The 24,936-nt window shown below is 40.5% G+C and overlaps 1 protein-coding gene across 1 annotated transcript in view; it reads right to left on the bottom strand.

Annotated features, from left to right (window-relative positions):
* KCNMB4 (potassium calcium-activated channel subfamily M regulatory beta subunit 4) overlaps positions 1-22,728 on the bottom strand; it is a 91,171-nt gene extending 68,443 nt beyond the window's left edge. Inside the window, exon 1 of the mRNA XM_049883884.1 lies at positions 22,316-22,728. Coding sequence (XP_049739841.1) covers positions 22,316-22,651 — 336 coding nt within the window. The 5' untranslated portion in view covers positions 22,652-22,728. The remainder of the gene's footprint in view (positions 1-22,315) is intronic.
* Positions 22,729-24,936: the final 2,208 nt, after the last annotated feature.

The following is a 24,936-nucleotide window of genomic DNA, read 5'->3' as shown; positions in this document are numbered from 1 at the left end:
TCTTACTCAGTTAAATGCCCCTAATTGGTGCTGCCCCAGGGACCGCACCCTGTGCTATCATAGCATGTATTATACAGGATCATACTTGGTGGTTTCATGTCAGCGTCCCCTCCCCCCACCCCACTGCCTGGCAAATTCCTTGAGAACAAGGACTGTTATTTATTTAATCATTTTTTTCTTTCTTTATCTTCACACTTATACTATGCCTGGTAATGGTGAAGTTTCAAAAATATTGGTGGGATGGTAGGTTGGCTGGTTGAATTAGTGAATAATAACACACTCAGACACATTTTTATTCAAAATGATGATGCTATTTGTGGAGCAGCTTAAGACTTAAAGAGTATAAACAATATAAACATACTTCTAAGTTTTAGTAAATTTGGTTATTTTCTGTTATGTAAAACAAATTCACAACCTGTGATTAAATACTACTTCAATGACCGAACCATGGAATACTTTATCCTCTGCACATATAGTTCCACTTCTATTAATAATGGTAATATAATGCTAGGAAGTAACAGTGAAATCACAAATTCTTCCAAAGCAGCAGTGGAGCTTAGAAGCAAGTGGAGACCATTACAGCTCTATTCCTATAGTATTCGTTAGGTGTTTGGGCTTAGTTAGTCCCTGGGTGGTATAACCAGTTAACGCGCAGCTGCTAACCAAAAGGTTGGAGGTTTAAGTCTACCCAGAGGCACCTCAGAAGAACGTCCTGGTGATGTAATTCTGAAAATGCAGTCACTGAAAACCCTATGGAGCATGGTTCTACTCTGCAACACATGGGTTCACTGTGAGTTGGAATTGACCACACAGCAACTGTTTTTTTGTGTTTTTTTGGAAGACGGCTTACCTAAATTACTTCCCTTTTCTGGACTGATCTACCCTTTTCCGGACTAATGTAATCTACTAATCTTATGTGTAAAATCTCTAAAATAATTTAGAGTTCTACAGTTCTATCATTCTATCAAAGAAAGGACCCAGCAGAAGGCAAGACTACAAATCCTGTTGCAGTATTTTCCCAGGAGAGATCTTGTCCACTGGGGAGATGGCTGGGAACCCTAACTGAGCACCATTCCAGCAAGCAAAAACGAGTGTGGTTAAGTCCTTCCTTGGGGTCTATATTCTGCATTAGGAAAATGTTCAAAAAGGGACTTCGGTTTGCCATGGCTTTCCTATTGCTTAACCTAACTAGTTAGTCATTTCCTTTCCTTCTATTAAGACATTTTTTTCTGTATTATGATCAATTTTTGCTGCTCTTTCTAGGAAGGAGAAATTTTGATTTGGAGGCAGAAGCAGTGAGATGTGAAACCCTTTTTACAACGGGTATACTTGTGTAAAGTTCTGTATTAGATACATTGAGGCTTCCTGTGGAATTAGAGATTATTTTTTTGCCTTTAGAAAACTTTGAGCTAGTGTGGATGGATTTTGGAAAAAAAGTACTATTTTATTTTGGGGAAAATAACTCGAGATCAAAATCCAAGTATTCTTTTCATATTCTGCATTCTTTCCAAAGAGTATCACAGATCAAATAATGAGCTTATAATACTCTAGCAACTTTTTAAAGTTAATATAGCCTTTGAAGGAAATTTTTTTAAAGGTTCAACTTTATGTTCTTAAAAATCATTACTGCTCATTTTCTTAAATCTTGATTCTCCAATTAATTTGTCTTTAAAATTTCCATGGAGCTAACTCAGATCCTCCCCAGAGGCCTCCTTAAATATACTTAGTGGATCAGTATAGATGATTAAAGAAACCTTGGTTGTGCAGTGGTTAAAGCACTTGGCTGTTAACCGAAAGGTGGGTGGTCAAAACCCCTAGACGCTCTGTGGGAGAAAAATGTAGCAGTCTGCTTCTGTAAAGATTCACAGCCTTGAAAACCTTATGGGGGCAGTTTTACTCTGTCCTATAGAGTAGCTATCAGTCGGAATGGACTTGATGGCAGTGGGTTTGGGTAGTTGATTAAAATTTTAAAATAAGTTAGGAATGAAAATTCAACGCCAGCATCTAGAAAAAAAACTAGGAAATTCAGTCAAAAATACTTCTTTCCTTTAAAATGTGTTCAAGTGTGATGGTTTTCCATGTTTCTTAATAGCTCCACCATGAATATCTCTCCTTTGGGAGTCACAAATAATAATCTATACCCTATCATCATCATCATCATGGCTAACATTAATTGACTATGTGGAATATGTGCCAACCACTGTTTTATCTCATTTAATCCAAAGAAGCAAATATGATCATCTCGTTCAACAGATGAGGCAACCGAGGAGCAGAGACTTAAGAAAACCTTCCCAAGGTCATGCTGACAAACAGTAATGCTAGGATTGAAATCACAGTGTTCTTAACCACTATTCCACACTGCCTGCCATGTCTCTCTCTTCAGGACTTTCTACTTTTCTCTCTTTGGAGCTTCCTGATTAGAGGGTAAGGGAGACGCCCTGCCCTCTGCATCCCTCTTTTGCAGAACCAGTGTACTGTTTCTGCTGGAATGGAATTGGGGTAGACCTCCTGAGGACTGACGGGCCCAGGCAGTCTATTGGAGTCCTTCATTTTCGTGGCACATTTCCACAGAAATGTGTTGTTCGTCTTTGCTTGCCCTACTGTCTCTATTTGGCTCCAGAGCTGGTTTCTGGTGCCATGGATGGAATGGCACTCAGGTGAACTGATGAGCACACTGCCTTTGGTCATGGAAGATGATGAGTGTTCTTTGGCTAGTTCTGACCTTTTTATTTTTCATTTGCAAAGACGCATTTCCCAACTCCTAATATCATTACTGCCCAAATAGCCTTCACTAGAGTCTGTATTTCCCGAACTTGGATGAAATCACTTTCTTTAAAAAGTCAGGAGAAAAAGGGACATGTGCTAAAATATACTCATTAAATGCCTACCGCTAAAAAAAAAAAAAAAAAAACCGCTTAGAAGAAGAAAAAAATGAGTTTTGCATTCATGAACAAAGCTGACTGAACTGAGGGGGCTATTCTGAGTATATTAACGTAAAGGCCTCTGGTGAATTTATTAACTATCATCACTTGACGTGGAATGTCTGATTACGTACTTATTATACTTATTCTTCCTTGATCTTATTTTAGGGTTTATCAAGATTTATAACAGCACTCTTTTCCAGCCTATCACAATGGGTTTGTATCTTAACAGAACCGTTCTTGAGTGGGCTCTTTATGATAATGTCTTGAAGACTGCATTTCAATCATGTAGGCAGAGTAGGCAGAATTCATTTTCTTCCTTTACTGAGTCATTTAAAATATCTTTGTACAAAACTCGTAGCATATTGAACTAAACACTGGGGACTGGGTTCTATGTTAGGCATTATCTAAGGAAAAAAAAATAGGAAAAACTTTTTTCCCTCCAGTTTCTTTCTTGGCTTCACTTGATTAGGGAGGATAGTACTGAAAGACATAATACTAGGATGGGTTTATCTAATCAAATAATTTCCAAAGCATTTTGGATACAAAATAATTTTTTAAAATATCATCTACTGGAACACAGGTTTAATTTTATGTTATACCATAATCCCCTATTTTCTGAAATCCTGGTGGTTTCTATAGGAAACTTGGTGGTTGCTATACGGTTTGTAACTTTAATGGCACTTTGACAATATAAACATAAAAACAGAAAAGCATTGTGGAATAAAAAGTATAACTAAGCCATTTATAAGCTTCACAATGCTTCACATGCCTTAAAACTTCATTAAGTGCACGGGCGTGTGCGCACACACACGCACACACGCACACACACACACAACTTCCTTGGGAATGTAGGTTAACGGAACAAACACACATGAAATTATGAGTCAGCTAAACAAATAATTCTGGGCCAGGTGGTTCCAGAATGTATATCCATATCTGAAATCTAAATGAAAATAATTACAAGGAATTTGAGGTCAAGTAAATGGCTTAGTGAATGTGAGAGCAAGGTTAAGTAAAAACAGGAGAAGCAAAAACAAGCTCTTGGAAAGAGCAGTGCTAGGCAGGAAGAGACTGGTAGACCGCCTAGAACAGTGTTTGCCAAAGTATGTGCCACAAACCTCCTGTGTCGGAATCACCTGGAAAGCTCATCAAACACAGCCACTCTGCTGAGAGTCTGATTCAGTTAAGACTAGGAGTCTGCATTTTAACACCTCTCCTACCTTGGAATGACAGATTTTTAGAGTTGGACCATTTATGCAACAAAGGACTCCTGACTGCTGTGTACTGGATGGGACACAAAGCTTAGATATTACTCCTCTTCTCTCTCCTTCCCCCTTCCCCAGGGGCATGCAGTTTAGTAATAGTGGCATATTCACAAGTACCTTGTGATCACAAGAGAGGAAGTGAATTTGGGGGCCTTGGAAGTGTGAGGGAAGACTTCACAAAAGAGATGACTTCTGATTTGTGTCTTTATGGAAGAACAGGAATTTGCTTGTCATTCTCTGATGAGTTGGGAGGGTGACATTCCAAGAAGAGTAAATGGATTGTGCAAAGACTGTGTATGGATGTTCTAGAAACACTGAGTCATCTAATGGAGGATAGCGGGCCTTGGAGATGGTGTTGGAAAATGCCCAAATGATCTGACCTACTACTCAATGAAAAATTGCTCCTCTCCACTTAAGTGCTTCAGTGGAAAGTCGTTCACTACCTCCCCAGAATATTCCCCACCCATCCACCAATGAACAGCTACTTTAGTTAGAATTTACTATCATGTATTGATACTACATCTGCATTTTTATAATTTAACAACATTCATTTAACTTCTAGATTCAGGCACATTGCTAAAGTTGGTGATTTTATTAAAACTGATAAAAGAAAAAAGAAAAGAGTTCATCCCACTTTCAAGTTAGAAAATAAAAACATGCTTGCTTTGTCAAAAATAGAGGTCAAATCTAAAAAGATGTCAGACCAAAACAAGAAATTTTAATCTGGAAGAAGCTCGATAGTTATTACTTATAACAAGCATGATAAAAACCAAAAAAACATTTTAAAAAATTGTTCAATGGATTATGATTATAATTTAAAATCCTTAAGGAGACAGTCAAACCTCTCATGACCACCTAAAACACTGAAATGAAATAAAACTTTCTTAAAATCTCATGCACACGTCCAGATAGTCCTCATCACTGGCGTTACTTGTGTACAGCATTCTGTGCTACGGGGTGCACGTATTCAATGTTTATCAATGTATATATATTTAATGAAATATTAGAATTATCATTTCTGTATGAAGGGGCTAATAAATCCTGTCCATAAGAAGTCCCCTTAGATTCAAGACTGATGGATTGAGAGACCAAAAACCCAGTGCTGTCGAGTCGATTCCGACTCATAGCAACCCTATAGGACAGAGTAGAACTGCCCCATAGAGTTTCCAAGGAGCGCCTGGTAGATTCGAACTGTCGACACTTTGGTTAGCAGCCGTACCACTTATGGCACCAGGGTTTCTGGATTGAGAGACAGAGGGTAATAAAAATCTGGTGCTTCCTACTTGTGGGAGAATGCATTTATTAAATTTGGCTATACCCAGTTCACTGTGAGGCAGTAGACTGAAGGGATCCAGAAATGGTATGGTATGCCAAGAAATTCAAAAAAAGAAAAAAAGTAACCTAAATGGTTACCTCTTGTGAATAACAATATGGAAAAATAGTATAAAAGGGGTTTTACAATTCTCTTGGAGAATTTTGGAAGAGTAAAAGAAAGGTACTTAGGTAAATAAGGAACTCATGAGAGGGAATGATTCCTAGCTCACAGAAAATAAAAAAGTTCACAAGAAAGAAAATGTAATCAGAGTACACTAACTACGTTGTTGGTGTTAGGTGCCTCTGACTCATAGGGACCCTGTGTACAACAAAACGGAACACTGTCCAGTCCCGTGTCATCCTCACAATCTTTGCTATGTTTAAGCCAACTGTTGCAGCCACTGTGTCAATCCATCTCATTGGATCTCTTTTACCAAGCATGATGTTCTTCTCTAGGGACTGGTCACTCCTGATGGCATGTCCAAAGTATGTGAGATGAAGTCTCGCCATCCTTGCTTATAACATAGGGAGCATTCTTGCTGTATTTCTTCCAAAACAAATTTGTTCAATCTTCTGGCAGTCCATACTATATTTAATATTCTTCACCAACATCATAATCCAAAGGCATCAATTCTTTTTCAGTCTCCTTTATTCATTATTCAGCTTTCTCATGCACACAAGTCTACTGAAGATACCGTGGCTTGGGTCAGGCACACCTTAGTCCTCAAAATGTCATCTTTGCTTTTTTAACTCCTGAAAGAGGTCTTTTGCAGCAGATTTGCCCAATCAAATACACTGTTTAATTTCTTCACTGCTGCTTCTGTAGGCACTGATTGTGGATCCAAGCAAAATGAAATGATTGACAACCTCAATCTTTTGTCCGTTTATTATGATGCTGCTTATTAGTCCAGTTGTGAGGATTTTTGTTTTATGTTTAGATGTTATCCATACTGGAGGCTGTGGTCTATACACATAGTATAATAAATATAGGAATGAATAGTGTTTTACAAAGTCAAAATAAGTTAAGCATTCAATATTAGTTTAGCCAAAAAATTAGGACATAACCATATTCAGAGGATGAGGGGAAGAAAAATAAGGTGGAATGGGTGGTATAAGAAAGCTACAGCCTTACCTTCCAATATAGGCAGTCAAGTGACAGTATCTAAAATGTATACATCAGAGACAGCCGTAAAAGCCTATTATTTAGAAACCAAACCAAAACCCCAAACCAAAGGGTTTCCAAGGTTGTAATCTTTACGGAAGCAGACTGCCACATCTTCCTCCTGAGGAGCAGCAGGTGGGTCTGAACTGCTAACCTTTCGGCTAGCAGTGAAGTGCTTAACCACTGTGCTGAAAACAACCTAAAAATAGTTTAAAATAGGATAGAAGTTATGTTTTTCTAGAATTGACCTGGCAACACTGAGAGCTGTAGTTCTTGGAGAACTTCCTCAATTTCCTCTATGGTAATTGGGATATAACATATGTTTTAGGTCTCTACTAAAAAAAAAACTAACCTGTTGCCATCAAGTCGATTCTGACTCATAGCGACCCTATAAGACAGAATAGAACTGCTCCACAGGGTTTCACGGAGTGGCTGGTGGATTCGAACTGCCAACTTTTTGGTTAACAAGCCAAGCTCTTAACCACTGCGCCACCAGCGCTCCAAGTCTCTATTAGGTTGTTATATTTTGGAAGTATCCAGGGAAACCCTAGATAATAGTGGTTAAATGCTACGGCTACTAATCAACAGGTCGGCAGTTGAAATCTGCCAGGCACTCCTTGGAAACTCTATGGGACAGTTCTACTCTGTCCTATAGGGTCACTATGAGTTGGAATCCACTGGACGGCAGTGGGTTTGGTTACATTATCTAGAGAATAGTATCCTAGAGAATACTCTTGGATAATTGCTGTTGTTGTTTGGGTGCTGTTGAGTCAATTAGCACTGGTATAGAATTCCTACTGCCTTGAAGGCAGACATAGTGCAAGTTAGGAAAAACAGGTTAAGGGACAGTAACCCAGTGCCATAGAGCAATAAAATAGTACAAAACTGAGTCACCTTTCAGATCAGAGTGACATAGCCCCATGGGCCACCTACAAGCACAGACATTTACACAAGAAAAAAAGAAAAAAAAAATTAGTATCTGCTTTGTTTAAGTCACTCTTATCAGGTTCTGTTAAAGTACTTCAACCAATATCCTAATTCATTTGGTTAAGACTGTTTGCATTTTTTCACTAATACAAATAGTGCTGCAATAAAAATCTTCATATAAATTTCCCTGGGTGGTGCAAGTGATTTGCAAACGGGTTTTTTTTTTTTTTTTTTACTAACCTAAAGGTTGGTGGTTTGAATCTACCTGGCAACACCACAGAAGAAAGACCTGGTAATTTGCTTCCATAAATATTACATCCTGGAAAATTCTAAGAAACAGTTCTACTCTGTGACACATGGGGTTGCCATAAGTCTAAGCTGACTCAACAGCAATGGGTTTGGGTTTTTTGGGGGGGGATGGGGGGCAGGTTTAATGTTATCCTCCTCAGAGAAGATTTAAGTTTGAGTTAGGCAGGCAGCTAGAATCTTATTACTCCATCCAATGAGGGGTTGAAAACTTCCAACCAGAGCTTTACTCCTTGCAAGAAATGATCTATTCCACTTCTCCCTCATTCCCATAGCACAGCCACTCAGAGTCCCGATCTTAGGCCTGATAGACTGTGAAGTCCAATTTTTGTCTTCCTAGCTCCACAATCATATTAAATTATGGATAACATTGCAAAGAATGGGAATTCCAGAACGCTTTATTTTGCTTATGCGGAACCTGTACATAGATCAAGAGGTAGTCATTCGAACAGAACAAGGGGTCACTGCTCTACTCTGAGAAGCTAGACTATATGAAAAAGAATGTAGCATCAGGTTTGGAAGAAAACTCATTAACAACCTGCAATATGCAGATGACACAACCTTGCCTGCTGAAAGGGAAGAGGACTTGAAGCACTTACTCACAGATCAAAGGCTACAGCCTTCAGTATGGATTATACCTCAACATAAAGAAAACAAAATTCTTCACAACTGGACGAACAAGAAACATCATGATGAACAGAGAAAATACTGAAGTTCTCAAGGATTTCATTTTACTTGGATCCACAATCAATGTCCATGGAAGCCACAGTCAAGAAATCAAAGAATTGGGCAAATCTGCTGCAAAAGACCTCTTTAAAGTGTTAAAAAGCAAAGACATCACCTTGAGGGTTAAAGTGTCCCTGACCCAAGCCATGGTATTTTCAACAGCCTCATATGCATGCGAAAGCTGAACGGTGAATAAGGAAGATCGAATAAGAACTGATGCCCTTAAATTATGGTGGTGGTGAAGAATATTGAATATACCATGGACTGCCAGAAGAGTGAACAAATCTGTCTTGGAAGAAGTACCCCTTAGAAGCGAGGATGGCGAGACTTTGTCTCACTTACTTTGGACATGTTATTGGAAGGGACCAGTCCCTGGAAAAGGACATCATACTTGGTAGAGGGTCAGCAAAAAAGAGGAAGACCCTTAACGAGATGGACTGACACAGAGGCTGCGATGATGGGCTCGAACATAGCAACAATTGTGGGGATGACACAGGACAGGCCAACATTTAGCTCTGTTGTACATAAGGTCGCTATAAGTCAGAACCTACTCCATGGCACCTAACAACAACAACAGCTCCAAGAGTCTCCTAAAAGCTCTGCTCAGCTTCTCAGCCAACTCTTTCCTCTAACGAGAAAAATCCAAAATGTCAGGCTCACACCTCTGGATTTCCTTCTTTTCCTGAAGCTTAGCCCTATAATTTTTCACATCCTTTTTGACATTCTGATATCTTCAAACATAATTTAAAAAGTATTTTGTTCATTTTTCCTATTTGTTCTCAATGAGAGGATTTGTCCAAAGTACCCAGTCCACTTAGCAAAGCACAATTTTCAACTTTTATCTTTTTAAAAATAACATTTTCAAATGTTATGTAAAGGAATATATTATTGATTTTTACATTGATCGCGTATACAGTAAATCAAAATAAACTAGTTTGTTTAGACTGTCTTAGATTATCTCTGTAGACAATCGGATCATCTAAGAACAATTTCAGATGCTTCTTCCTTTCCAATCATTATAAATTTTATTTCTATTCTTTGTCTTATTGTGTTGGATAAGATCTCCAGTCTAACATTGAATAGAAGCAGACAGGGTTTCTGTACTGTTTAATAAGAAACTACTTTGTTCTGTAAACCTTCATCTAAAGTACAATTTTTTTAAAATAATTAAATAAATAAAAGATTACAGCCTTGGAAACCTTATGAGGCAGTTGTACTCTGTCCTATATGATCACTATAAATCAGAACTGACTTTATGGCAATGGGTTTGGTTTTGGTTTAGAGGTTGCCTACATTCCTTGGCTCGTGGTCCCCTTCAATCTTCAAAGCCAGCAAAGGCAGGTTGAGTCCTTCTCACCTCGAATTATTCTGACTTCTACTTCCATTGTTACATCTCCTTTTTTGACTTACTCTTCTGCCGCCCTCTTGCACCTTTTAAGACCTTTGTGATTACACTGGGCTCACCCAGATAATCCAGGATAATCTCACTGTTTTCATGTCAATTGATTCACTACTTTAAATCCGTCTGCCACCTTAATTCCCCTTTGTCACGCAACATAACATATTCACAGATTCCTGAATTTAGGATGAGGACATCTTTGGGAGTCATTATTCTGCCCACCACAAACCTATAACTTATTTTTTCTCATACTGTCAGGTTGCCATTGTTTGGTTATATTAGCCTCATAAAATGAATCAGGCAGTTCTAGTTTCCTATTTTCAATGACAGTCTGTATAGAGATTTTTTATTACTTGAAGTTTTTATGTAAATCATGTGTAAAAATGTCTAGGGTATCTATCATATTTTTGTGACCAGTTTTAATCTACTAAATTAATTCATTTTACAATTATAAACATATTCCAGCTTTCTTTTTCCCTTTTTTATTTTTTTATCATGCGTTACATGAAGGTTTACAGAGCAAATTACTTTCTCATTAAACAATTAATGCATATATTGTTTCATGACATTGGCTGCCAACCCGGCAACATGTCAACATTCTTCCCTTCTTGACCTTGGGTTTGCCATTTCCATTCATCCAGCTTTCCTGTCCCTTCCTGCCTTCTTTTTTTGGTTTTGGTTTGGCCTGCCTTCTTGTCCTTGCCCATGGGCTGGTGTGACCATTTAGTCTCACATACCTGGTTGAGCTACAGGTATTATTGTTTTTATGGGCCTGTCTAATCTTTGGCTAAAGAGTGAACCTCAGGAGCGACTTCAGTACTGAGTTCAAGGGGTTTCCGTGGGCCATACTCTCAGGGTTTCTCCAGTCTCTGTCAGATCAGTAAGTTTGATTTTTTTTTTTTTTTTAGTTAGAATTTTGTTCTACATTTTTATCCAGCTTTGTTAGGGACCCTCTATTGTGATCTCTGTCAGAGCAGTTGGTGGTGGTAGCTGCACATCATCTAGTTGTGCTAGACTCAGTCTGGTGGAGGCTGTGGTAGTTGTGGTCCTTTAGTCCTTAGGGAGTTTGGATGTGTCTATGAGGATTCCATGACGTTGCCCTGGTCAAGCTGTGTTAACTTCCCCAGTATTGTGAACTGTCTTGCCCTTCACCAAAGTTCTTTTCCTTTTCTTTATTCAGTTTTGATAAGTTATATTTTTCGAGAAAATTGTTCACTTTATCTACTTTTTCAAATTCATTGGCATAAAGTTGTTCGTAGTATTTTCTTACTTAAAAAAAATCCCTTCCATGTCTATAATTAGACCCTGTTTTTGAATCCTCATGTTATTTGTGTTTTCTCTTTATTCTTGATCAGTCTTTCCAGAGGTTTTTCTATTTTATCAGTCTTTTCAAGTTTTAACAAAACTTTCTCATGTTTTCAATCACAATTTATTGATTTCTGCTCTGGTCTTTGTTTCATTCCTTCTATTTTTTTTTAGATAAATTTTGTTTTCACTTTATAACTTAATTTCAAATGAAGTTAATTAACATTCAGTCTTCTTTACTAAAATAAACATTTAAAGCTATAACTTCTCCTCTAAGTACAGCTTTAACTGTAGCTCGGTATTAATTAGATCCATTCCAAATACTATTATGATTTCTGTTTTTATGACTTTATGAATCACTTAGAAGTGTGTTCTTAAATGCAAATGTATGAGAAGGCAAATTGCTTATCATTTTTTTAATTGACGGCACACTAATTGCATTGTTGTAAAAAATGTTGTCTGCCTGATATTCTTTATTTATTGATATTAGGATGTGATCTAGTATATGATCAATTTATACACTAAACTTGGACAGCCCGAGTTCTCAACTTTTCATGTTCAGGAAGCCAGCTTTCATTTCTCTTAAGTAAACATATAGGGTCGCTATAAGTCTGAATGGACACGATGGCAACTGGCCTGGTTTGTTTAAATACACATGAGCCTATCAGCCCAAAACATATCTGATTACTTGCCTATTGTGTTACTCTTCATTTAAGCAGTCTACAGTTATAATTATTATAAAGTATGATGTAGAATTTGAAAATGTTTCTTCTTCCGCTTTTAATATGGATTTTTCTTTGTTTCTGTCAATGTTACCACCATTCTCTGGTACTGATAATTTTTTTGGATTTTTATTGCCACTGCCCTAGTCAAGGCAATTATCATCTTTTACATTTATTATTACAATATCTCTTTACTTTAATTTCAGTATCTCTTTGCTCATCTTCTTACACCTAATCCATTTCTTCCTCCAAATCAGTGGTTCCCAAGATAGTCAATGGAGCAGCGACATCAGCCTGAGAACTTAGTTCTTTACTAAACTGTTTTATTGTGTTTTCAGTTCTTTAGATCTACAGACAACAGAAATTTATTCTCTCACAGTTCTAGAGACTAGAAAGCCTGAAATCGAGGTGTTAGCAGGGCTATGCTCCATCTGAAGGCTCTAGGAGAGAATCCTTCCTTGCCTCTTCCAAGCTTCTGGTGGTTGCTGGCAATACTTGGTGTTCCTCGGCTTGCATCATTCCAATGCCTCTGCCTCCATCTGCACATGATCATCTTCTTTTTGTGTGTGTGTCAGCTGTCCTGTGTTCAAATTTCCCTCTTCTTATAAGGACACCAATCATTGGATTTATGGCTCACCCTAATCCAGTATGACCTCATCTTTAATTAATTACATTTACAAAGATTCTATTTCCAAACGAGGTCACATTCACACCTTCTAAGGATTAGGACTTGAACATATTTTAGGGGGAATACAATTCAACCTACTACAAATGCCAAAACATTTTAAACAAACAAAATGTGTCGACAACCAATAAAAAGCTCTACAACTCTTTGATGGAAATCTGAGATAAAATAAATGTATTATTTATCCAAAACTCTAACCAAAGTATACTGTAATATAACAAATCTATTTTGACACCTACATGGTGTTTATACTTCATGATTATGTATGAATTTCTTTTTATTAAAGGACTGTTGTTGTTAGCTCCATTAAGTCAGCCCCATACACAGTGGAACTGAACGCTGCCAGGCCCTATGCATTGGACCATTGTGATCTGTAGGGTTTTCATTAGCTGATATTCAGAAGTTGGTCACCAGGACTTTCTTCCTAGTCTGTCTTAGTGTGGAAGCTCCACTGAAACCTGTTCAGCATCATAACAACCCCATAAGCTTCTACTGGCAGATGGGTGGTGGCTGTGTATGAAGCACACTGGCCAGGAATCAAACCTGGGTCTCCTGCACGGAAGGGGAGAATTCTACCACCACTGCTTCTTAAAGGACTGAGAGAAAGCTTCATTTATGTTACACTGTAATCCTGAGAATGATATTAGGAGACATCAGATCATAAAACAAAAATTAGTTCCTGATTAGTTTTCTTGATATAATTTGGGGGGCTCTTATGAATAATTGAGATCTTCATCAATGGAGCTTACCTCCATTGATAGATCATCATAAGTAATCTCAGACATGTAGTTCCTAGCAGCCTGGAGATAAGATTGTTTCCAAAGAACTGTATAGATAGGAACACTATTAACAAAGATCTAACTGGATCTTTAAATATCTAATCATATTAGTAACCTATTCAAAAACCTTCCTTGGCTTCTGTATAAGTTTTCTACTGCTGCAGTAACAAAATTTCAGCAGTTTAAAACAACACAAATTTATTATCTTACAGTTCTGAAGATCAAAGTCCACAATAGGTCTTGCTGGGCTAAAATCACAGTGTCAGCAGGGCTGCATTCCTTTCTGGAAACTCTGGGGGAAGATCCCTTTTCTTGCCTTTTCCAGCTTTTAGAGGTTGTTGGCCCCCTTCCATATGAAAGCTAGGAATGGCTGGTCCAGTCTTTCTCAGGTCACATCACTCTGACCTCCTCTTCTGCCTCCCTCTTCTGCCTCCACATTTAAAAACACTTGTGATTATACTGGACCCATTCAGATAATCCAGAATAACTTCCCTATTTTAGGGTCAGTTGATTAAAAAAAAAAATAAAACCAAACTGTTTCCGTCAAGTCAATTCCAACTCATAGTGATCCTACAGGAAAGCATAAAACTTCCCCATAGGATTTCCAAGGTTATAAATCTTTATGGAAGCAGGCTGCCACATTTTTCTCCCGCAGAGCAGCTGGCGAGTTCGAACTGACGACCTTTCAGTTAGTAGCTGAGCCCTTAAATCCACCTACAACCTTAATTTCCCTTGGCCATGTAAAATAACATATCCACAGGTTCTGGGATTAGGAAGTGGACACCTTTCCAAAACCAAACTAAACCCAGTGCTGTCGAGTCAATGCCGGCTCATAGCGACCCTATAGGACAGAGTAGAACTGCCCCATAGAGTTTCCAAGAAGCATCTGGTGGATTTGAACTGCTGACCCTTTGGTTAGCAGCCATAGCACTTAACCACTACGCCACCAGGGTTTCCGTGGACATCTTTGGAGGTCATTATTCTGCCTACCACAGTTTCCCAATGCCCCCAAACCTATCCCGGCTATCAAGGACCTCTATATCACTGACCCAACTCACTCTCTTGCTTTACTCCCAAGACTTCTTTCTAAATGCCCTGTGCTCCAGCCATACCAGTGTACCAATTAGCTGCTGATATTCCATACTTGCTCAACTCCATAACTTTACTCCTGGCATTTCCTCTTCCTTGATGTTCTCTTCATTCCTCTCCACCTTTCTTCACCACCAAGATGAAAATTTATTCTTAAAGTTTCATGGTAAACGTTTCTTCCATGAAGCTTTTTCCTAGCCTTTCCCCTCTAGGTGCCTATAACATTGTTTATACCTCTCTGCAGAATCTGACATGTGGCCTTTTCTGAGAGTCATTTGTGTTCTTAACTCCTCTGCTAAATTATAATCTCCTTGAAATCAGAGACTCCTGGACTCATCCCACTTGCATGCCTGCTAGGCATATCCAAAACTAAACTCTTGCTTTTCATCCGTACTCCTCCAAACCTATTTCTCCTTTAGTTTTCCTCATCTGGTAAAGGCACCTCCATTCACCCAGCTGTGCTAGTCACCATTCTTGGAATCATCCTTCACTCCTTTTTCCCTCATTTCTCACATCCAGTTCATCACTGGTCTGAATCACCATCATCTCTTGCCTGTTCTATTGGAATCCCCACTTCCAATTTTGCCTTCTGCACTCCTCATTGTGTGCAGGTACACACACATACACAAATTCTATTTTCAACTCAGAAGCCAGAGTGTTTGGTTATATTTTTTAAGTACAGCCTGACTGGGTCTCACCGCTGTTTAAAATGTCCAATTGCATACCATCGTGCTTAGAATAAAACTCAAAGTCCTTATCATATTCTATAGGGCTCTAACCTCATTCCCTGCTGTTCTCTGTCCTGCTTACTGTAGTCCAACCTCCTTGTTATCCTTGCTATTTCCTCACATATGCCTGGCACCCACTTGCCTCAGGGGCTTTGCTACTCTCTCTGCCTGTTGAACACATTCTCCAGATAGCCATATGATGCATCCCTTATGCCCATTAAGCCCCTGTTCATTTCCTCAAGTTCTTTGGGTCTCTGAGTAAATGTCGCTTCATCAGACGTGCCTTCCCTAACCAACCTACCTAAAAGAATATCCCATTATTCCTTCGGTCAATGTCTATACCTTTACCTTTTAAGTTCTATGAGGGCAGTAACTGTTTTGATCTCTATTCTAGTCTCAGAACATGAATATTTGTTAAACGAATGAATGAACTCCTCTTTATATTTCCTGCTGTTTCTTGTCCGGTTCTTTGGTCAGAAGGGATTCTGAAGATATATTTGCTGAATTATTTCAGGTACATAAAATTATGTAAGGGGAAAAACGACCAAGGTAGCCACTTTTTCATGGAGAAATAAAAATTGTTGAGAAGTTGTCATAACTCAGCTTGGTCTTTTTCTTTCTTAGTTCTGACCTCCCTGTTATTGTCAGTCGCCATGAAGTTGGCTCCTACTCATGGCAACTTCATGTGTAACAAAACTAAATGTTGCCTGGTCCTGCATCATCTTCATGATTGTTGGTATATTAGACTCCATTGCAGTAGCTACTGTGTCAGTCCACCTCAGTGAGGATTTCCTTGGTTTTGTTGGCCTGCTACTTCGCCAAGCATAATGTCCTTTTCTAGTGATTGGTCTTTCCTAATGATGTGTCCAAAGTAAGTGAGCTGAAGTTTTTGCCACTCTTGCTTCTAAGGAGCCTTCTGGTTGTATTTCTTCTAAGACTGGTTTGTTGTTCTTTTGGCAGTCCATGGTATATTCAATATTCTTCACCAATACCACAGTGTGAATGCGTCAATTCTTCTTCTGCCTTGCTTGCCATTTTTCAACTTTCATATGCATATGAAGCAACTGAAAAGAGCAAAGTATAACAAACTGAACATTTAAGGATGGAGTTTCATCCATCGAACAACCCCCAAAAGTCAGCACCATCTATATAGAGAGTATGTTGGTAGGTGTAGTGATAAGTGTACAGGGATTGGGGGATCGGGTTTTTATAAACAGTGTAGGTGTGAAGAATACCACCAAGAAAGTGACTTAAGCCATGATGCCCTATAGTACGGTATAACCAGTATATAGCTAAAGCCTCTTAAAGTTTCAAGTTTTCCTCCTCCTTGATGCATTTCCCTCACTTTTATAGTACTGGCTTCTTAGAAACAGATTTTTTCCTTTGTTTCTAGGTTTTTAATACAACAAGAAGAAAAATATTTCAAAACAAAAATAATTTTATAGTCTCCTAATCATCTACGGAAACCCTGGTAGCATAGTGGTTAAGAGCTACGTCTGCTAACCAAAAGACCGGCAGTTCAAACCCACCAGGTACTCCTTGGAAACTCTATGGGGCAGTTCTACTCTGTCCTGTAGGGTCGCTATGAGTTGGAATCAACTCGATGGCAACAGGTTAATCATCTATGTGAGACCAAGTGGTCAAAAATTACTCTCAAGCAAAGATGAGAAGGTAAGGGAGCAGGGAAACTAAAGTACTAGAAGTAGTACGACCAAAACAGAATGAATGAAAATGATGACACACTGTGAAAAATGTAAAAAAATCACTAAATAATTTGTGTAGAAATTGTTAAATGGGAACCTAATTTGCTGTGCAAACTTTCACCTTCAACACAATAAAATATTATTAAAAATATATAACCACAAAACCAAAACCAAACTCACTGCCATCAAGTCAATTCCAACTCATAGCTACCCTATACAAAAAGGTAGAATTGACCCACAGGGCTTCCAAGGAGTGGCTGGTGGGTCCGAACTGCCAACTTTTTGGTTAGCAGCCGAACGCTTAACCACTGTGCCACCACGGCTCCTAAAAACATATGTACATAGTTTTAAATCACCCACTCTCCCTTGTCCCACATACAAGAGGGAAGTATTTAAAATTCATCTTTTCCTTGCCATCCAATGTATATATCGATGCAAAAGTAAATGCCTGAAATAGTGTAAATTCATTTAATTTAAGCCAACCAATTTTAAATCATCATTCCCAAACTAATTTTAAATGATTAGCTTCTTCTCCTTCAGAATTTCCTTGAGTCCCTCCTTTTATACCAAATCCCTATATTCAGTAGCATTGATAACACTTTTTTAACTGAAAAACACAATATTAATCATAATGAATTCTGATTCTAATTTTGCTTTTCTTACACAATCAACGAATACCTTTACCAAGCCAGTGGCTCTGACTCTGTCTACACATGAAAACCACTTGCAAAACTTTTAAAAAATACCTCATGGTTTCATGGAACACCCCAGTTAAGTGGCCTAATAGTATGTTTAGTGCTTTGTTCTACCTCCTAGTTCACTGAGTAGTGCCTGTAAAAGCTTGCAAGCAGCCACCCAGGGCACAACAGTTGGTCTCTATTCACCTGAAGCAAGAGAGAAAGAAGGGAAGTCAGGAATAGGAGGAAGATATGGAATGTGTGGCTAATTGCCTCCGTGAACAACTGCAACTTTTGTCATGAGACCAGAAGAACGGGATGGTGCCTGGCTACCATTACTGAACATTTTGATCAAAGATTCTACAGAAGAATTTTGATCTACAGGAGAATCTTGATCAAAAGGGGGAATATACAGAACAGAATTTCAAATTTTCCATGGACTCCAGACTTTTTGGAGCCATGAAAGTTGAATGAACCCCCAAAACAATTGCCCTGAGATAATCTTTAAAACTTTAACTAAAGATATCCCCTGAAGTCTTCTTAAGACCAAACAATAGTTTAACTAAACTAGTAAAAAAATGTCTGCCTTGAGCATTATGCTCTTTTAACAACTATATGGAATCAAACTGACAACAGCAACTTGAAAGAATAGGAACCTTAGGGGGCAGTGAGTTTACATTAATTGGGCAGGAACAAGTCAGAAAAGGGGGGTGAGAATGACTCAAAAAATGTAATCAATGTCATTGAATTGTACATGTAGAAACTGATGGAATTGGTATATGCTTTGTTGTGTATATTCTCTACACAACGGAATAAACAAAAAAATAACAAACTTATAAAAAATACACCAATTCCCAGGCCTCACCCAAGACTAAATCAGAATCTCTGAGGGATGGAGAGAGGCCGAATTTTTTAAATTTTTTTAAGTTACCCCCATAGCCCGTTGTCATCTTGCTGATTCTGACTCATAGCAAACCTACAGGACAGAGCAGAACTGTCCTATAGTATTTCAAAGGAGTGGCTGGTGGATTTGAACTGCCAGTCTTTTACTTAGCAGCCGAGGTCTCAACCACAGTACCACCAGGGCTCCTAGGTGATTCTAGTGTGCAATTCAGAGCTGAGAACCAGTGCTCCTAGCATACGAAACTGTGACTCACAAAGAAATAATGCAGTGATGGGAATAAGAGCAAGAAGAAGCTGACCTGAAACTGAAGTTTTGCTAAGGTTCGTCCACAGAGCCGATCATTTCCCTGTGGATAATGAGTTGCCTTGGATACTATATTGCATAACTGGATACAGTAATTGTTTTAGACAATAAAGGCACTGTTATGGATTGAATTGTGTCCCCCAATAATGTGTGTCAACTTGGCTAGGCCATGACTTCCAGTTGTGTGGCCGTCCTCCATTTTGTGATCCGATGTAATTACCTATGTGTTGTAAATCCTAATCTCTATGATGTTAATGAGGCAAGTTTACAGGCAGTTATGTTAATAGGACAGGACACAATCTACAGGATTAGGTTGTATCTTGAGCCAATTTCCTTTGAGATACGAAAGAGAGAAGCCAGCAGAGAGGAGAGGGAACTCATATCACCAAGAAAGAAGTGCCAGGAGCAGAGCGTGTCCTTTGGATCCGGGGTCCCCGCATTAAGAAGCTCCTAGATCAGGGGAAGACTGATGACTAGGACCTTCCCCCAGAGCCAATGGAGAGAGAAAGCCTTCCCTGGAGCTGGCCCCCTAAATTCGGACTTACTAGCCTCCTAAACTTTTCTTCATTAAAGCCATCTGATTGCGGTACTTGTGTTACAGCAGCACTAAATAATTAAGACAGATATGATTCAAAACATAAATAAATTAATTAATTAGGACTTAAATATATTTTAAAGAAATTATTAGTCAAAGGTCAAATTTATTCACAATATGTTTGTTAGTAATTTATGGCTTAAGAAGTTATATGTTTTGTAACATTCTTTCCCCTTCGCTATCTTTTCCTGTAATTAATGCAGCAAACTCAAGGTAGAGGGAGAGTCCTTGTTCTATTTCTCTAAGAAGTAATCTCTTAAATGGTTTCTTGTTGTGGGAGATGAAGAAGAGAAGTTGAAGGTGGTTAGGATCCATGACACTGCAGAGAATCTAGACATTCTACGAAGGGAATGGGTGAGGAACGCAGGCCTTTAATGAAGAGATACAGTAAGTCAAAGAACTGATTTAGGCAGGCAAGATGCAACAGGAATGGGCACTGGGTATTGTCTAATTGCAATGACACTATTGAAACATTCAGCTTATGCACTTAACTCTGGCACAATACGTTGCTTATGTCAAATTTTTCCACTAGTAATTGCCTACGAGAATTTCTAAATTGAGCTTTTATTGACCAGAAGTAGAAAGGTGACTGCTAAAGAACAAACTTATGTTCCGTTAGTGCTACAACATAATCATAATCTGGATAAAGAAATACACAATAGTTTAGTTGAGGAAACTTCAAATAAACTGGCTGGTATGTTGTTCAACATTTTCTGTAGCATAAATAAATCTTTCTCCTGAGGACTTTTACTTGATAAAATGGTATTTTGTTCAGGTAATTCTTCAAAACAACTGTTGCCAGGATCTGAACTGGCACTGGAAAAACAAAACAAAACACAAACAGATTATTTAAAAAGAGAGAGAGAGAAAATTTTAGTATTATATAAAGGATTGGGACTGCTCCTAAGCTATTTAAAAATCTATGTCCTAATTATTCCAATTTACTTTTTCTGCCAGGTCCTTCAACACCACCTGGAAACTGTAAAGCTGCCTTTTTGTACTAAATTCTAATTCATCAACGATTAGACATTACATTATTAGATTTTGTATTAGAAATCCACTGGTGTATGTGCATATAATTTATTACTGTCTGAATCACTAACTTAAAATAATTAGCAATGTCCCACCAACTACAACTATGCCTCCTATATGATGAACTACAATATGATTTCTAAATCATTATTAGTGTGGGTACTTTTCTTTGATATTAATTTACTCCTGAAAAAAAAATTCTAAAATACTGAGATTTCTTTTAAAATTCCTGAGCATCAAGCAAATTAATTTCCAACATTTGTCTGTAAGGCATTATTGCTTCCTCAGGAGCTTAAAATATTGTACTCTATCCTCACTAAGTTTTTTTCCAAGATCTAAATTCTGTAGCTCTTAATTTTTATTCCTATACTTACTGCTTATGTATTACCTTCATTTTTTAAAGGTAACTGAAATATTCACTTGTCCATAGGGACATCTTTTTGGGAGACAGAAATAATACTTAAAAGAATTCCTGATTTTGTATTTTCCCAAATTCAAAAATGTACTGTTTAGGTGACAAAACCATCAATTTTCTGCACAGCCATTGGAAGCTGGTTTTTAAAACTTAAAGAAATATATACAGAATTTTTTTCTTTTAAACTGGCATAAGTGTAGCCTGTTACATTTAATACAAAGTTCTCCTGTGTACACAAGATTCATGCCCTTTTGGACTGTTTTCCAGCTTGATCTTCAAGCACAACCCTCACTAGGAGTGAGGGAAAACGTTAGTAAGTTTAAAGAAAATACAGACCTTTACTTTGACAGTTAAGCAACAAAGATAATAAGAAAGACCAAGAGAAGAAAAAAAGCAATTCCTCGCGGAACGAGGCGCACTAAAAAGCTCAGTTCACAGACTATGGACACTGCTTTTTCTAAGTGTTTTTCTTTGCTGGGAACAGTTTTCCGAGTCTCCTTCTGTCTGCCCTCCATCCCGTGAGTCCTAACCAGGTTTGTTTGTTTGTTTGTTTTTGCTTGTGAGAAAAAGTTTTCAGGAAAGGAATATTTCGTAAATTTCACAGAGGTTTTCTAATTTTAGTAAGGTCTAGTTCTCCAAACCGCTCCGGACTGTCCCTGGGCAGGCAGGAAGTCACTAGTCTCCCTTTACACTTTCTGCGAATCTATTTCATGAAAACCAGGAGCCCTCTGTCCTCAAAAAAAAAAACCAACCTACACAGAACATCGCATTTGGTTTCCAGGCTATCCGTCGACTTCCCAAAGCTCATCTCTGGGCCCGAAGTTAAACCGTGGGTCTAGAGCTAAAGGGTAAGGAATTTCCTAGCGCCTTTTAAGGAGCTAAAAAGGCCCCTCCGCTCCTAAGAAAGGTCTTTCCATCCGAGTTCTTGACCCAGCCAGTTCAAATTCGGACCCTGACCGCCGGAGTAAGCGCGTCCTGGCTACCCACAGGCTTAATCCGAAGAAAAGTTAACTTTCGGCTCCACACATTTCACCAAACCCTGTCCTGAAGGCGCCGGACCTGGGCTGGGCCGTGGCCTCAGAATCTAAAACCTGGCAGGACAAGACAGGCGTGTAAAAAAAGCCTCTGGGCACCACCGGGTCGCCGCACACAAACCCGACCTGCAGAACGGAGCCCTGGGGTTTCTCGGTGTACTTCCTCCTTGTCACCTGCCAGCAACGCAAGCACACCCCAAGCACACCCCGCGCGGGGTCTAACACTGATGTTGCCCTCCAACCTTAAGACTTCAGCAGAAGTGAGGGAAAATCGGCTCGCATCCTCCGCGGGAAGCCCCACCGTGCGCCGGGCGTTCTTACCTTGGGGTTGGTCAGGAGCTGGTGCTCGTCGCTGTGCAGCAGCGCCCTGGAGTTGGACTCGGAGTTATTTACGTACACCTGGACGCAGGGGTACTGCGAGGTGCCCCTGCAGTCGGCGCCACAGGTGAAGGTGCACTCGAACACCTCGCCGATTTGCTGCACCGACAGCACCGTGCAGTTGGCCGCCGTAGCTTGCAAATCCTGCAGAGCGGGACTGAGCCAGCAGAAGCCAAAGATGAAGAGCGACACGACGCCGGAGATGATGAGAAACAAACCGAGCCGGATGCTCTTGTCCTCGGCTTCCGTGTACTCGTAAGCCACCCGAAGCTTCGCCATCGCCCCCCACTCCCGGCGGCTGGCGCGCTCCCCCCCGCCCCCTCCCGCCCCCGGCGCCGAGCCCGACTGCCTCGGGCGGGAGGAGCAGCCGCCGCCGCCGCGCGGCAGCAGGGGAGTGGGCGGCGAGGGGGAGCGCGCGAGAACAAAGGGGCCGAGGCCGGCGACACCCCCGGCGGCGGCTGCCGGCCCCCCACCTCGCCCCCAGCCGCCGCCCGGGCCCCGGAGGCTCGCGGTGCAGCCGCCGCTTCAGAGCCTCCGGCACCCCCGGGCGCGAGGCGCGCACGGGCTGCTCCAGCCTCCAGCGCCCCCTGCCAGCCTCCGCCCCCGCGCTCTCCCCGCCTTCCCTACCCCGCCTCCTTTCGCCGGGTGCCTCCTTGTCTCCATCACCTGCCCAGCGCTCCTTCACCGGCTGGCGGGCCGGCCGCCCCGAGAGCAGGCGCTGCTAGGCTCCGCCCGCCCCCACCCGGCGACGACCCCGGCTCGCCTGGCCGGCCCCGCCCGGGGGCGTCTCTCGTCGGCGAGCGGCGGGCAAGCACCCGAGGCTGCGACGTCCTGCGCTCAGGATCCTGGTTAAATCCTCCTGGAAGAGGTCCGTGATGAAAGCTTAGGCTCAATACAGCTTACTCAGAGTGAAAGTTAAAAAAAAAAACAAAACAAAACAAACAAATAAAACGGGTGGGGGGTTGGGAGGCGGAAGGAGGAGTGCAAGTGGAGCAGCGGTGATCTTGAACTCCAAACGGGGATTTTTCAGCGAGCAAGGGAGCGAGCCACGGGCAAACTGCAGGCGCTTCCCGGGCAGCGGGCACCGGTGGCCGTGAGGGAGCACATAGCACTGGGGTGCAAGCCCTGGGGCGAGGGGCGTGCGCTAGGGCGCGCCCAACGTGGGCTCCTACGGCAGGTTCCAACGCTGCGAGTGGGAGCGAGGTAGGCAGGAGGCGTGACCCCTCCCCGCCCCAGCAGCAGAGAGCGTGGTAACTGTCCTGCCGCCGGGTCCCTGCCCTCCCAACCACCTCGGGCCAGGCACGCTCCTTCTAGTCCTGGCCCGGCCCCCAGGGCTCCAGGGTTGCTGTGAAATAGGCTGTCAGGCCGAGTTTGATGTAGAGGCAACGCGCGTGGTGAGGGAAGCCTGCAAGACGAAGGAAACTTGCTGCCTGAGTCTTGGGTGGATCTCGCGGCCACTTAGGTCTCCAGTAGTCGGGTGGACCCCTACTTCATTTGCCCTAAGGCTAGGGCCTAAGTAGGGATCTAAGGAAACAGGTGTCGATGGAGGCTTGCAGCCTTAGGAGGAGGCACCGCTTTTTGTATCAGGTCTGACCTCTCGTTGCAGGGAGCCCGAGAACAGAATCATTTCTGTTCTGTCTGCAGATGAGCTTTCAAGAAGCCCTGTGCAAGGCGACAGCGGTGTGCAGACCCACTTTTGGACAGGAACTGTTTCTAGAACCACGCTCTGATCTTTTCTTCCCTTTGCTTTCTCCACCCTCACTCCGCCCGTGCACAACTTAAGCCTCTATTTTTTCCTTTTTAAAGCTCAAGATGATCATTTTTTTCAAATCACACACTTTCATCTAAAATCGAACTTGAAAACTATTTCGAGCTACATTTTGAAGAATAAAATCAGAACGTTTACTTGTTTGCAAAATATAAATCTCTTTTTCTTGGTTTGAAAACACACACAAGTGTTTTTCTGAATAAGTTAAGAAGATGCAGGATTTGGAAAGCTTCCAAATGAGGAAGATACTTTGTACTTTTGTATCTTTCAAATTTTGAGATCGTTTTCCTTCTTTCTTTACCTAGGAATTACATTATTTTCTCCCTTTTCTGTTGGCATAACCAACAGAAAAAGATTTCTAGCTGTTTCCAGTGAATATGGAAACACCAAATCATAGGATTCTAGACTTCTCTTTCCTGGACTTAAACTATTACCTAATCGGTACTGAGTACCTTTCAACTGCAGTTCTTTTACTTTGAGTACTACATTCCCTTTTGTGATAGGTAACATTTCCAAGGAGTCGGGAAATCAAGCTTAATTACAGGAAAACACACACCAAGTGTTTTCCTGAATAAATTCAGAAAATGCAGGGTTTGGAAAACTTCCAAATCAGGAAGACACTTTGTACATTTAATACCTTTCAAATTTGGAGACAGATTTCCTTCTTTCTTTACCTAAGAATTACATTATTTTCTTCCTTTTCTGTTGGCATAACCACAATTGTGATTACATTACCTGAAAGGAGAGTTTAATAGTTGAAGCAGCTTAACCTGAGATGACAAATTTTCAGTCTGAA

This window comes from Elephas maximus, chromosome 4 (assembly GCF_024166365.1).
Source record: "Elephas maximus indicus isolate mEleMax1 chromosome 4, mEleMax1 primary haplotype, whole genome shotgun sequence".
Taxonomy (NCBI): Eukaryota; Metazoa; Chordata; class Mammalia; order Proboscidea; family Elephantidae; genus Elephas; species Elephas maximus.
The sequence above is the reverse complement of the archived record's forward strand: the minus strand, read 5'-3'. Positions and strand labels throughout refer to the sequence as shown.